General features: G+C 36.8%; 1 protein-coding gene across 1 annotated transcript; it reads right to left on the bottom strand.

The window, feature by feature from the left end:
- Positions 1-1382: 1382 nt before the first annotated feature.
- Positions 1383-3436, bottom strand: LOC109218707. The gene is made up of 3 exons (XM_019383079.1): positions 3149-3436; positions 1817-2158; positions 1383-1602 (listed from the first exon to the last, which is right to left on the bottom strand). Exons 1-3 carry the CDS (start codon positions 3278-3280, stop codon positions 1516-1518), a joined length of 561 nt encoding a protein of 186 aa, XP_019238624.1. The 5' UTR covers positions 3281-3436; the 3' UTR covers positions 1383-1515.
- Positions 3437-15413: the final 11977 nt, after the last annotated feature.

Genomic DNA, 15413 nt, shown 5'->3' on the forward strand with positions numbered 1-15413 from the left:
ACCATGTCACCCATTCACCCACGAGCCCGAATATATAATTTGTTCTCAAATTCGACCCCTAAACGAGGTCTAAATCAAGAAAATTCAAAAAGCCCTAACTCTACCCATTTCCCCAAATTTCTACCCTAGATTACATGTTTTAGGCTTAGGAATTCATTAGATGATGATGGAAAATGAAGAAAACGAGTTAAACAATGCTTACCCAAGAACTTTGGTGAAGAAATGCTTCAATGGACGCCTAAAGACCTTGGAGAAGAAGGAGTTCGTGAAAACTTAGTGAAAATCCCGTAGCTACTGTTCTGAAAATTAAATATAACTGGGCGAAAAATGTTCTACGCGATCGTGGGAAAGGGATTGCGATCGCATAGGGTAATGTCTGTTGTGCACTGCGATCGCGGATGTAAGGTTGCGATCGCATATAGGAAAAAAAAGGAAGGCTGGTTTTATACAATGCGATCGCGGAGAGTAGAATGCGATCACATAGAAGGATTTCTGAACCCCCTAGGTTTGCTCTATGCGATCGCGACACCTCTTGTGCGATTGCATAGAAGGAATAACTGGGCAACCAACAACAACTATTTCTGCAACATTTTTTGAGGCTAAAACCATCCCGTAACACATCCGAATCACACCTGAGCCCTCGGGGCTCCTAACCAATCACATGAACTAACTCAACAACATCCTACGAACTTAACCGTGCGATCAAGTCGCCAAAATAACATCAAAACAACGGATCAAACCTCAAAATCACAAGTTTTTCCTCAAACTTCATTAACTTTCAAATTTAGAACTTATAGTCCGAAACACGTCAAACGATGTCCGATTTCAACCAAACTTTACAGAAATATCTTAAATCACATATAAGACCTGTACCGGGCGCCGGAACCAAAATACGGGCCCGATACCAACACGTTCTAACCAATTTTCATTTCAATTTTCTTCATAAATTTCAGAAAAATAATTTTACTCAAAAATTCATTTCTCGGGCTTGGGACCTCGGAATTCGATTCCGGGCATACGTCCAAGTCCCATATTTTCCTACGGACCCTCCGAGACCGTCAAATTACGGGTCTGGGTCTGTTTACCCAAAATATTGACCGGAGTCAAATTTACTCATTTTAATATCAAATTTTAGCATTTATCACAGAATTTCATATTTAAGCTTTCCGGCTACGCGCCCGGGCTGCGCACGCAAATCAAAGCGACTACAAATGAGGTTTTTAAGGTCTCGAAAGCACGGAATAAGTAAGAAAACAAGTGATGACCCTTTAGGTCGTTACATGAAACGTCCCTATTTGAATGTTATTTCATCCTAATATCCAAGCTCATGTGATGTGTGTGATTACCTGACATGCCAAGTCAAACCCAAGAGGCCACGACCAATCAATCAATTAAAGATTGAAAACTGGAAAAGCCAAGAGTCCAAATTCAATAATAATGCTCCGAGTACAGATAGTGGAAATAATTTAGCACACATGCCAATAGAAATAAGAGCAGTAGTACTTTAGTTGCTTGCTAGCTAGCACCTGATCCTGAACCCACAATCTTCTTTAATCTGTCTGAGATTCTTGTAGCTCCGTATCCTGTTGCACATTCTCCCACCTACATATTGTATCAACAAAAAACATATCTATATCATATATCATATCACAACCTCAACAAATCTACGGTAAAGGCGAATCTAGAATTTAAAGTCATTAATTTATAGAAGTGTAAATTTTTCATATAAATATATATTTTTTCATTTTTTATGTGCATAAATATAAATAATTCGATCCAAAACAATGAGTTTAATTGAACGCAGTTTACTTACTACCTTTGAATGTATGGAATGGAAGATGGTGTCACCAATGAGAGTATAACTAGCACTGACAACTTCTACGTTTTCTTCGTGAAGCATACGTATAATATCGTTGAATATGAACTGATAATCCATACGAGTAATTAGAACAACGTCTAGAGATGAATCCACATGATATATTTCAAGATGTGGCAACAATGGCTGTGTTTCCTTTCTCCCACTGCTTGACCTAATTGAACTTGAATTTTCATCAACTGTTAAGCTTTCTTTTCTCTGTCTCATTCTTTCCAAATTTATCTGCAGTTTCTTAATGTAGTTCGCTGCTTCTTCCAGTTGATCAGGCAACGATAAACCTTCCTGCAAAGCTTAGATTAGGATTGTACAAACCAAATCAAAAAATCGCACCAAACCGAAAAGTCATACCAAACAGATGAAAAAACCCGATTAGGTTTGGTTTGATTTGGTTTGGTATTGAGTAAAAAAAAACCGAACCAAACCGACATATAAATATATAATTTTTATATATACTTTCAAGATTTTATATAAAATTTTCTTTAAAAAATATCACATTTGGGATTCTCTTGCGGGATGTAATATTTAATATTATATGAAGTGCTCCATATTTATTAACCTTAAATAATGGGTTGTATGATCACTTTCTCATCAAGTGTTACTGAAATGCGTCAATCTCTTTGTTCTTCCATATTCATATCATATGTTAAGATCTATTAAATTCTCACATCTTTTTTCGAATGTGAAGTGATTAATTTTATTTAGGTATCATATTAATTTTTATGTTTAATTACTAAATTCGGTTAACCTTGAAAAATTATTGTCAGACTACTAAAAAAATAACTATTACTATCTGTTATTAAGAAAATTCTCTCATAAAGAATATTTTAATAGATAATATGTTTATCAATTTTTTATATTTTTACTAAATATATATTTACTTATCAAAAATTTAACAAAGTAAGATTGAAATAATATTTAAGTAACAAAAAACCCGAAAATCCCGACAAAACCGAACCAACCTGGTCCATGTACCCTTAGCTCAAATAATTAATTACCTTAAGGAAGTCAATGCAACATGCTAGTGAACAAGTGAAATTTCATATTTTTAATTTTTATTAATTAAAAAAAAGCACGACTTACAAAGATTTATCATATTTAAGGGTTAGACATGTTTCGATTAATACTTGAAGATTCTACTAGATCTCAATGTGATTTCAAACGTGAGCCAAATCAGAGGGGTTTTGGGAAGGGGATAAGACATGAAAATGTGGTTGAAATTAATAGAAGATAAACATCAGAGGAAATTAAAAATAGAGGAGAAAAGAAAAGAACCCTAGAATGTTGTTGATGAGGCACAAGAGAATTGAGCTCGGAATAAAGAGCTTTCAATTGATTTCTTCTGTTTTTCTCAATAGTTTTTCTGTCAGCTTTTGATAAGGAACTAGGTTTGTTACACTGCTCCATATCTATATATATGCCTTTCCAACAAACTTGGGAAATAGCAAGATCTCAGTCCTATCTTTAACAGAAGGTGTTAAATATATTTATAGGACTTATTATTTTTTTTTGTATTTCTGAAACAGTGGAGAAGCAAAAGTTGAGTAGTAATAAATAAAAGCAAAAGGCAATAGCTGAAGGAGAATACAACATGATTATGTGAAGGTGAAAAAGATGATAGAATGTTAGGTGGGGCTGTCCTATTATCTTTATGGTCCCAGATGTGACTATTTTCGACCATTCTTGATTTCTCCATAAATGGGAAACCAACCGTCCAAGAGACTGTACAAGCCTGATTATGAAATTGGTTGTTTTTTACTACATTTTAACAATATTATTATAAGTTTACCTAAACTTAAGTGGAAAAAATTTTGTGTGTGAAAAAGCGATGTAAAATGCTGTAAATTAGAGTAATTAAAAGACTTCCAAAGTCAACTGAAAATTAAAGAATCACTGCTAACATTTTCTCAAGATGTTTCACGACTATATTCATGAGCTCCTTGTGTCAAAGCAACTTTCGTAATATCTCGGGTGGCAAAATGGTTCAAAGAAAAGAGTTAACCACCCATATTATCCACTAAAAAATTGGTTGGTTAATGAACTTTTTAAAAACGGGTCAAATATGAATAAGAACCATATTATCCATTTATAAAATGGATAACCAATGAGTAACCAATTGATAACCAATGGGTCTAACTTTTACATTTGTAAAGCCTCAAATTAGGGGTTCCTTAAGTTAGAGAGACTAAGAATTCTCCCAAAAGTGATCATATACAAGAAGTCATGGATAATATGGGTAACCCATATTATCCGCCGGTTAACCCGTTTTTTATCCGTATTAAATATGGGTCGGGTTGGATAATTGATCCGTTTTTTCCATTACCCATTTTCAACTCTTACCATATCCGTTCCGACCCGCCCGTTTGCCGCTCCTAGTAATATCTACGATTTTCTCCATTTGCAATAACTACTTGAAGTAGTACTTTATATTACATTACATTAATTGCTTGGTTTTGCTTTCGATCATGTCTTCCTTGGTTCCTTCCCGGTGCAATATAGCAGGCAAGAGATAATCCCTCCGGTCTACGGTGACCAATTTGCCTTGGGCACATCCATTAAGGAAATACTAAATTCTAGACAAAAATAGTTAGTGTGATTAAACTACCCTTAATTGAATGTTGCAGCATAGTTAATGTGAAGAATAAAAGACTTTTTAGTGATATGTACATAAGGGTAATTTTGGAAAAACAAATTAAATTTTTTCTTGATTATATAAATTGACACTTATTTTGGACCAAAATAAAAAAATAAATTGGTCACTTATTGTGGACCGGAGAGAGTAATGTAGGAGAGAATTTCCACTGCTTAATTTTCATTGAATTCGAGGACAAGTATCCTTGTACTCCACTTGTCCAATTTATGTGATGCATTTATTTTAGGGAAATTACCAGCTATGTCCATTTATAAGTAGCTCATTACAAAAATTGGCCAATTAATAAAATATTACTAATATTAGCCAAATTAGCCAATTAGCTATTTGTAGCAAAAAAATATCAAATTTTTGCTTTGTTTTGAGTGGGTGTTATTAGAATAGATTGGGCACAACTTAAGGAGCTTGAATCTCAGTTTTGGGATGATTTGGTGAAGTTTTGAGGTGGTTTGAATTGAAAATTCGAAGTAAAAGCTGAACATGAAAAAAAAATGATATGTGTATCACATTGTGTATCATTTGTGTATCACATATGTATCATATTTGTATCAATTGTGTATCACATGTATATCCATGTATACCTGTGTGTGTGATACATGTTTGATACATGTGTCGCAGAAGACTTTTTTGAACTCGATTTAATTACGAATTTTGATACAAAACCAGTCCAAATCACCTCCAATCTTTTTCAAATTTTGTGTATTGACTTATCTATATATTTTCAATGAATTTCAACTATACCCATTGAAAAAGTTCTTTTTTTGTTTAGATTTTTGGAATATTGTATAGATTTTTGTATTTCATCACCTTATTTGCTACCCCGTCCATGAAATTTCCTTTCCGTCTTGTATCTAATGTTGCTAATCACGCTTAAAAATATGGAAGGTGATTTTTGCATGTGATTCTTTGAGAGAAAGAACCCTATTATTTGGTTTACAATTTTTGTTGGCTAGTTTTGGTAAGTCTATGACTAATGGCTAGAGGTTGGTAAGTTGAGATTTATTTGGGACATTTGTGTAAGTTTCCCTTTATTTTATATGTCCCAAAAATAATGTTACATTTTTATATTTTAAAAAAAAATTATCTTAAAACTTCTTATTTTACCTTAATGAGGTGAATTATAGCCACACAAATATTTATGTCATGTTTTAAATCAAAAGTTTCAAAAATTTTCTTTCTTAAATTTTGTTTCAAGTCAAACAACATTACATAAAATGAGAAAGAGGAAGCTAAATCCCAATGTATTTGATGCACTTTCTTTCTATCTGTCCCAATAAGATCTTTTCTATATTTAAAAATAATTTAGCTTTCAACTTCTCATTTACTCTTAATGAGATGATTTATAGTCACACAAATATTTATATCATTGTTTAACCAAAAAATAGGAATTTCGGTCAAAGCCTATTTTTAGAAGTACTCAGGTTATTGATAATCAAGAAAAGAAATATTTTTGCAATAAGAACGGAAAATTAGAATATGAAATAGCAAAGTAATCAGTATAAAGCAAAAGTAAAATAATAGTATTCCAATAATAATCATAACGTGTCCATAAAAATGACATTTCTATTCCTTATATAGTCATCTCTAAGTACAACGTCTTTTCCCCCTTTATGACCAAGTCATTATGAGCATTAATGACATTAATGGAACGTTATAATTGGTAATCGTAACTGTTTCGTGAAGATCGTAATCATTCATGCTCATTAATTGTATACCAAAGAATCTATCCTTTTTCTTGTCTTGGTTCATTCCATTGGTGTCTCTTCAAATTACTAAAGAGACTCGAGCAACCGTTTCTTCTCGTCTCTGAGACGTTTTGCTCGTACCTATTAAGACTCACGTCTTTTTAAGTACTCTTTTCCAGCTGTCACTTTTCTAATGATTCACGTGTCTCGCCATGTCAGCCACATAATTAATTCCACGTGTAATATTTATTTTCCCAATACAGATAGTCTCCCCACTTGCCAATTATTCAGCAATTAAATATTTGGGAAGTGGATCTCATTTAAAGCGAGAATTTTTGCCGCCGTTTCTCACATACCATTATACCTTCTTCTGAACTGACGCGTCGCATGTTACTTCCATTTAATGCATGTGACACGTGGTGCTCATCGATTGGCTTTGCAACTCTTCAGCGGATTCTAGGGCTTTTTTACGGCTGCATCAATCACGAAGTGACAGTTTTCATGATGACGTTTCCATCATTACCTTTTTTGCATGACGGTTGCTTCTGCATATAAATACATCATTTGTCTTTACTTTCACGAAAAAAATTTCTTCAGTGCTCTTTATCCACATCATGTTCTTCAATACGTTCTACTTCTTCATACAACTATGTCTTCTTCAAATCCTGATCCTCGAAAGGTTCTCATTGTAGACGAACTTCCCCCTTTTTCTGCTCCTACTAGAAGTAGGAGAGGTGGTAGGTTGCGTAGTTTAGGGTCAGTATCCTTACGTGGCTCTTCTTCTCAACCTAGTTCTACTCCTCCATCATCTTCTAGAACTAGGGCCTCGTTTTCACATAGATCTTCCGTTAGAAATAAAGATTCTAGTGAACCAATTCGTGAACCTTCTGTTGATGAGATCATCCCTGCTGAACTTTCCTTCTATTCTAATAGGGAATCGATTAGGAATCAAGTCACTTCTATGACTTCTCATGATCGTGCTGATATTTGCCATTCCGAGATTACTGAAGGTTGATTTTTGTTGTGCGTAGAGACTGCCATTGGAAATTTGACTTCCCAATTTTGGTTCCTAATGAGAATCAAAGGATCACTTCCTTTAAAGCTGGTTTTTCTTTTGTGTATACATATCCCTTCACATTAGGTTTTAGGCCTCCTATTGACCCAGTTATCATTGAATTTTGCCGTTTCATTGATGTGTGTTTAGGACAGATTGGCTCTATCGTATGGAGGGCTGTGGTGTGCCATAGGTATTTGGCAAATTTGGCTCAGTTACCCTTAGCCTTTTACCATCTGATTCATCTTTACTCTCCCAAATTATTTCATCACGGGGTTTTTACTCTCGTGGCAAGAAGTAAGAGAGTTTTGGTTAGCCCTGAGGATGATAAAGATTGTGGCTGGTACGCCCGATTCGTTGTCGCTCCCACAAGTGGATTAGTAGGTGAAGCAAACATGCCCTTCCCTGAGAAATGGAACTTTGCACGTAAGTTTTTTTCTTTTAATCTTTATTTCACCTCTTTTTTGTGAAGAGCTTGTACTTCTCGTAACTGTTTTACTTTTCTTTTTCAGCAACCATGGGAACCGTTGAGGAGATTACTGATTTCCATGGTTGGCTAGAAAAATTGTTAACAGTTTCTCCTATGGAAGTAAGGCCCTGGAAATACCTTTCAAACAGATTTGGATGGAAAGTTAAGACTCACGGTAACTTTCTCTTTCACTCTCTTCTTTATTTTTGTTCTTATCTTAGAACTTGTTAACCTTTTTCTTTATTAGGGTTTCCCATCCGGGGTGCGAGTGCTGAATCAATTACTGCTTCAACGCTCTCTCTAGCAAAAGCTCAAGAAATAATCTTGAGTTTTTCATCAAAAAGAAAAGCTGATAAGCCACAGGATTCGAAGATGAAGAGGAGAGGGATGAAGGCTCTTTGGTTCGTAAGCCACGGGCTAGAAGACGGGTCATTTCAGATGACTAAGCTACTCCTCCTCCTCGTCCTATTTCTATGTTCGAGCCTGAAAGTGCTACTTTAGTATGTTCTGATGAAGAGACGCCTGCAGCACCCCGTGACTCTACTGAACACCTTTTTTCTCGTGGATTTGATGATGAAAATCTTGGCTTTATTTCTGAGGAAGCGCCTCTTGCCTCTTTTCCTGTGTCTACTCCAATGGAACCTCAGTTGCCCGTGCCTACTGTTTCGCTACTGCTCCGCCCGTGGCTATTTTGACTTCTTCGTCCGTTCCTTCTGCCACAACTTCCCGTGCTAAAATTGGTTCTTCTAGTGGAAGTAGGGCGATGAAACAAGTTACCATTGAGATTCCTGCAGATGGTAACCTTTTGAAGAAATCAGGCCAGGCTGACGTGTGGTTTAAACCACTGATAGGCCCATTTGAGAAGTCTAAACTAGAAAGTCATAGCTCTCTAACGTGGATGAACGATATTGTGCATTCATCCTTGAAGGTATAAACCTCACCTTTTTATCTTATGTGATTTTTCTTTTACTAGTATCACATTTCTTTTTCTCTCTTGTAGATTAATCTCATCGGTACGGAGATGATGAAAAGGATTGTCCATATGGAATAGCTAATGAATGACTATCATACAGAGACAGATAATTGGAAAGAGCAGTACGAGTGTCTTCAACTTGAAATGGAGGTTTTAGAGGAAAACAAGTGTACCTTGGAGCAGCAAGTAAAGGTTATGGCAGCAAAACTAGCGGTTGAGAGAGCCTCTTCTAATCAGGCGGACAAAGATAAGAACCTTCTTGAGTCTTCATTTGCTGAACAGCTTTCTAAAGCCACTAAAGAGATCAGAGGTCTGAAAGACCTATTGAATCAGAAAGAAGTTTACGCTTGTGAGCTTGTTCAAACACTCACCCAAGCTCAAGAAGATCTCTGAATGTCTTCCAACATAGTTCGGTTTTTGGAGAAATCACTTGCCCCCTTGCAGGCTTCTTGTGATGTTGCCTTAACTGAGAAGGAAGAACTTAGGAATGAGATTGAGCATTGGGAAAGAGATTACAAAGCTCTTGAGCATAAGGCTGCCGTTGAAGTAAGTGGTACTTTCTTGAACACACGCCATGATACTTTAGTGGAAGCAAGCAGGGAAGGCTTTGACTTAGTGACTGAAATTGCAAAGATCAAAGAGACCATTGTGAAAATCCAACAAATTCAAAGATTTCCTTCACCCGTGACTGACATTCCCGAGGGTGATGAAGTTACTCCTGGTGAGGCAGTTATTCAATCTCCTTCCGCTCAAGTTACTCTTCCTGCTTTTGATGATGCCGTTCTTCACCCTACTGGTTCAGATTCTTCCCCTCGGTGAAAGTTTAAGAAAATTTGAAGTGTTGTTTTTTTATTGGTGGAACATTTGGAAGTTTACCCCCGGTCCCATTTGGGGTGATGTTTTGGAAGATCTTGCCCCTAGCCCGTTTCGGGGTTTTTTGTAAAGACAATTAGGTTGAGACCAAATTCATAGTTAGTTTTAACCAAGTTATCATGATAAGTTTTTTGTCCAACTTTCGTGACATCTTTATTTCGATTTTCTGTTTACTCTCTTAGTGGTTTGCCCTTGCCTTTTTCTTTATAAGTTTGGGGGCTTTATTTTCCACTTAGCTTTAATGCTTGGGTTTTTGTTTTACCATTTGTTATTTTAACTTTTACATTTAAAAATGCTTTGCTAATTTCGTGACTTTTTGAACAAGCACGAATTACAAAAGACGGCCCTTTTATATACGACACCTAATGAAGAAGACGTCTCAACTTCATAATAGTGTAAACATACGAAAGAAGAAATAGGAACACACATGTTTCTTTGAATAACTTTGATAAAAGTTTTTGTCTCATTTAAACTTTCAAACTAAATAATATTTTACATATATTTAAATATCATCTATAACTTTTTCGTAATTGTTTTCTTTACAACAGATTTGTAAAAAACACGAGGGTATATCTTGGCAACCCATGACTAAATATTGCCTTTAACTTATACATCCGTAAAAATTTGGAATTTGCATCCACGAGTGTATTCTCCATAGGTTTTTGAATCAGGCTTGCATTTTTTGCTCGTGATTTTGCTCTGAACTTTTGATTTGTTGGGTAGACTGGTAGACTTTAAGAATTGACTTGAATTCTGATTGTTCCAGTCTTCTTTGCCTTCCTTATATATATAGTCCCCAAGTATTTGAGCTTTGAAGTATGAAATCTCGAGCACTTGATTATTCCTTCCATGTGGTCCTTTTCCTAAAAAGGAAAAATATACGGGACTCGGAGGTATAATTTAGATGATGACTGCTTAACCCTTTATATTTCTATCAGAAAGGTTGTAACCCTGGACCGGGAATTATGTTACTTCCGCTGTCTTTCAGGTCTAATATCATCATTTGGTGCGGGCTAGCTTTTTGCCTATCATATAAAATTGGTAGTAATTTTAACTATACAAAAATAAAAATCGTAATTAAGGGATTCCTGACCGTGGGTATTTCCTTTCCTTAGAAATAGTACTTCTTCAGATGAACAACATTCCAACTCGAGGGTAGAACCTTGCCATCCATGGTTTCCAACTCATATGCGCCTTTTCCAGCGATACCTCGAACCTTGTAAGGTCCTTCCTAATTTGGACTCAACTTCCCTGCATTGGCTGCTCTTGTGGATTGGAAAACTTTCTTAAGTACGTAGTCCCCAATCTTGAAGTACCTAAGATGAGCTTTTCGATTGTAATATCGCTCAATAATTTGTTTCTGCGCAGCCATCCTTATTAAAGTTGTTTCTCTCCTTTCTTCAACCAAATCGAGATTTACTCGCATCTCCTCCTCATTTGACTCTTCGGTTGCTTGGGTGTATCTCGTACTTCGCTCTCCTATTTCAACTGGAATTAAGGCTTCAGCTCCGTGCACAAGTGAAAATGGTGTCTCTTCTATACTTGTTTTTGCTATTGTTCGGTAAGACCACAAGACTCCAAGTAGCACTTCTGGCCACTTACCTTTTGACTCATCTAGTCTTTTCTTCAAGTTATTAATAATAACTTTGTTTGTTGATTCAGCTTGTCCATTGGCCACATGATGATAAGGTGTTGAAGTAATCCTTTTAATTTGTCAACTCTGAAAGAATTCTGTGATTTGCGCACCTACGAATTGCGGGCCATTATCACACACGATTTCTTTTGGAACCCCAAACCGACATATGATGTTTCGCCAAATGAAGTCTCTGACCTCTTTTTCTCGTACCTGTTTGAAGGCACCTGCTTCTACCCACTTAGTAAAATAATCGGTGAGCACTAACAAAAATCGTGCCTTTCCTTTGGCTTGTGGTAGTGGACCCATGATATCCATCCCCCACTTCATAAAAGGCCACGGTTCAACAACCGAATGTAATAACTCTACTGGTCGATGCATGTTGTTACCATATCTTTGGCACTTGTCACATTTGGCCACAAAAGTTTCGGCTTCGTCTTCCATTTTCGGCAAGTAATACCCTGCTCTAATTTGAGTTTTTACCAGGGATCTTCCTCCTGTGTGATTTCCACAATGTCCTTCATGTACTTCTCTCATCACATACTCCGTTTGAGAGGGTCTGAGACACATTTCTTCCTTTTCTTCTATTTGACAGGCGGATACGTTGGATCTTCATTCAGCTTATGGGTCATCACCTCCAGTGGTATAACTGTGATATCTGAATGCGGCCAAGCAAAACAATCTGCATTAGCTTTTAAAAATTCAATTAATTTACTTTTCATCTCTGGACTGAGGTTGGTTCCGATGTAGACTTTTCTGTCTGGACAATGTACAAACAACACCACTACTTCCAGTTCCTCAATTGTTATTTTGATGTTTTCATTCTCTTCTGGTTCTTGAATAGTATCGGGCCTCGAGTCTAAATCTGTTTGTCCATCTACAGTTGAGGCTTGTGTTGCTAAACCCTCAACTGAATTCTGTAATTGTTATTTTTTATCTGCATCGTTTTTTTTACGCTTGAATCTGCCACTGAGTTAATGCTTCGGGAAGCCTGTTGATCACCACGGATTTGTCTTATTCCCCATTGCGAAGGGAACTTGATAACTTGGTGTAAGGTAGATGGAACATCATCCATCTCGTGAATCCAAGGTCTGCCAAGAATTATATTTTACACCATGTCCATATCATTACTTGAAATTTTGTATCTTTGACTGCTCCTTCTGCGAATGTGGTGAGTATTATCCCGCCTTTTGTAAGAATGCTCGAGTTGTCAAAACCAGACAAGGTACGTGCTTTGGGTACCAATTTATCATCAGCTTGCATCTCATTTACCACTCTTAGAAGAATGATATTTACAGAGCTACCTGGATCAATCAAAACTCGTTTTACATTAGTATCATGTACAAGTAAAGACATTATCAATGCATCATTGTGTGGGATCAACACACCATCTGCGTCTACATCATCAAATGTTATACTGTCTTCTTCCAAAACTTGGCGAACTCGTTTCCCGTGGGTAACTGTGATTTTTGACACCTTCTTTGCTGCCGTATATGTTACGGACCTCCTCTCCTCCTCTTATGACATTAATTATTCTTTTTGGTGATGGAGGTTTTGGTGGCTCCTGCCTATTCTTCATATATGCTTGCTTACCCTTCTCACTAAACAATTCGGTTAAGTAACCTTGTTTTAATAAGTGCTCTACTTCACCTTGTAGCAGTCTGCAATCTGCTATTTTGTGACCGTGATCATGTGAAACTCGCACCAGAAATCGGGGTTTCTCCTATTTGGGTTTGGTCTCATTTCTTTTGGCCACCGCACTTTATCTCCCATGCTTCTTAAAATAGCAACAACTCAGACGTGCTAACATTGAAACTGTAACCACCAATCTTTGCTTTTGAACTTCTGTCGTTGTCTCGCGTATCTCGCGTGTCTCGCTCCTTTCTGAACATGGATGACGAACCCGAATCTCTGTCCCTTGATCTGGAATCATACCTCGGGTTTTCTTGTTTTGAATGTGAATCCCTTCCTGCTGGTCCCATATAAGGTTCGTACCTGTTCTTACCGGACCTTTTTTCAGTTTCTGGCCGCCTTGAACTTACTTTTTCATCTCTCCGGGACTAAGTGATAGTGTCTTCTTCTATCCGCGGCTTCGTGCTGTACCTGTTGTAAGCATCATCCCAAGTTGTTGCAGGGAATTCTCGTAAGCTTTCTTTGAGTCTCCTCGTGGCTTCGGAGCTTTTTTCATTTAAACTACTGGCAAATGCCATAGCGGCCCAATTGTCGGATACACGTGGCAACATCATTCGTTCACGTTGGAATCTATCTACGAATTCCATGAGTAATTCCGTATCTCCTTGCTTTATTTTGAAGATGTCTTCCATCCTTTTTGAGCCCCCGAGTGTGCTTTTATAAATGAATATGGAAGCTCAGCAAAAGAATCAATGGAATTTTCGGGTAAAAGAGAATACCATGTTAGTGCTCCCTTCGTGAGTGTTTCACCGAATTTTTTGACTAGCACTGATTCAATCTCTTGCTTGGTCAAGTCGTTGCCCTTTACGCCAGTTGTAAATGCAGTCACATGATCTCGGGGATCGGTTGTCCCATCGTACTTTGAAAAATCGGGCATCTTAAACTTTTTTGGAATAGGCAAAGGAGCGGCACTTGGCTTCCAAGGTTGTTGAGAGTATTTGTCCATATCCACTCCTTTGATTATAGGTGGAACACCAGATATCTATTCTATGCGATCGTTCTGCTCCTTGAGCTGTTTCTGCAAAGTTAGTACTAAACATTGTAAATCAGAATTAACTGGGATACCTGACCCCCCCCCCCTCCCCATCGCGAGATTCTCTGGAAGTTCCTCCGCTGCCTGAATTAGCGAGTCCTGAGCGTGGATTCTCTATGGTTGCGGTGTTGTTTGGAGGCAGAGTTGGTGGTACAATTGGCAACCCACTAACAAAAGCTTGAAGAGCTTTGCCGACTTGTTCTGCAATTAACTGTTTCAATGCTGCATCGATATCTTGATCGTCCCCATGCTGGTCATTCATATGCGATTCAGATCTGTCAGGCGTCCCTTCTCGAGATTGTCGAGGAGAGTTTCGTGGTGAGGGGATTGGTGTCCCATCTCCTTGTTGCTTTTGCTGATTCAACTGTTGCTGATTTTGTTGGTTTTGTGGGTTGTTGTCATTGACGTTTGACATGATTTTTTGGCAGAAGAATGGATTTGGAGAGTAAAATGATTATCAGTTCCCGGTAACGGAACCAATTTGTTTAACCAAAAAATAGGAATTTCGGTCAAAGCCTATTTTTAGAATACTCGGGTTACTGATAAACAAGAAAATGAATATTTTTGCAATAAGAAAGGAAAATTAGAATATGAAATAGCAAAGTAATCAATAAAGCAAAAGTAAATAATTGTATTCCAATAATAATGAGAACGTGTCCATACAAATGATATTTCTATTCCTTATATAGTCATCTCTAAGTACAACGTCTTTTCTCCCTTTATGACCAAGTCATTATGAGCATTAATGACATTAATGGAACATTATAATTGGTAATCGTAACTGTTTCGTGAAGATCCTGTAACATTTGTAATCATTCATGCTCATTAATTGTAGACTAATGAATTTGTCCTTTTTCTTGTCTTGGTTCATTCCACCGGTGTCTCTTCAAATTACTAAAGAGACTCGAGCAACCGTTTCTTCTTGTCTCTGAGACGTTCTGCTCGTACCTATTAAGACTCACATCTTTTTAAGTACTCTTTTCCAGCTGTCACTTTTCTAATGACCCTTGTGTCTCGCCATGTCAACCACATAATTAATTCCACGCGTAATATTTATTTTTCCATTACAATCATATTTTAAACCACAAGTTAACAAATATTTTTTTATTTTTTATGTCGTCGTGCCTAATTCAAAGAACATCACATAAAATGGAACGTTTTTTTATTGTCTTGTTAGAATTTCGAATGTCACATATATGTACTTCTGATTTTTTTTTATGAATATCCTTATTAGAGTTTTGACTCAGCTACTGATGCCGATATGATGTAAGAAAAGTGTTGAAGAGTAATCAAAATGATAATATTTCTTCTTTTTTAGATCTCCCAGAAATAATATGGGGGTGGTCCACTTGGTGAACGCAACAAGTATTTCATCAAACACATGAAATTCAAGGATTAATGAAACATCGATGTAGTATAACCTAACGTGTGAATGGAAGAAATAATGTTTTTAGAAGTACAAACATTGGACTGTCATC

The sequence above is a fragment of the Nicotiana attenuata genome, unplaced genomic scaffold, assembly GCF_001879085.1.
Source record: "Nicotiana attenuata strain UT unplaced genomic scaffold, NIATTr2, whole genome shotgun sequence".
In the NCBI taxonomy this organism is placed as follows: domain Eukaryota; kingdom Viridiplantae; phylum Streptophyta; class Magnoliopsida; order Solanales; family Solanaceae; genus Nicotiana; species Nicotiana attenuata.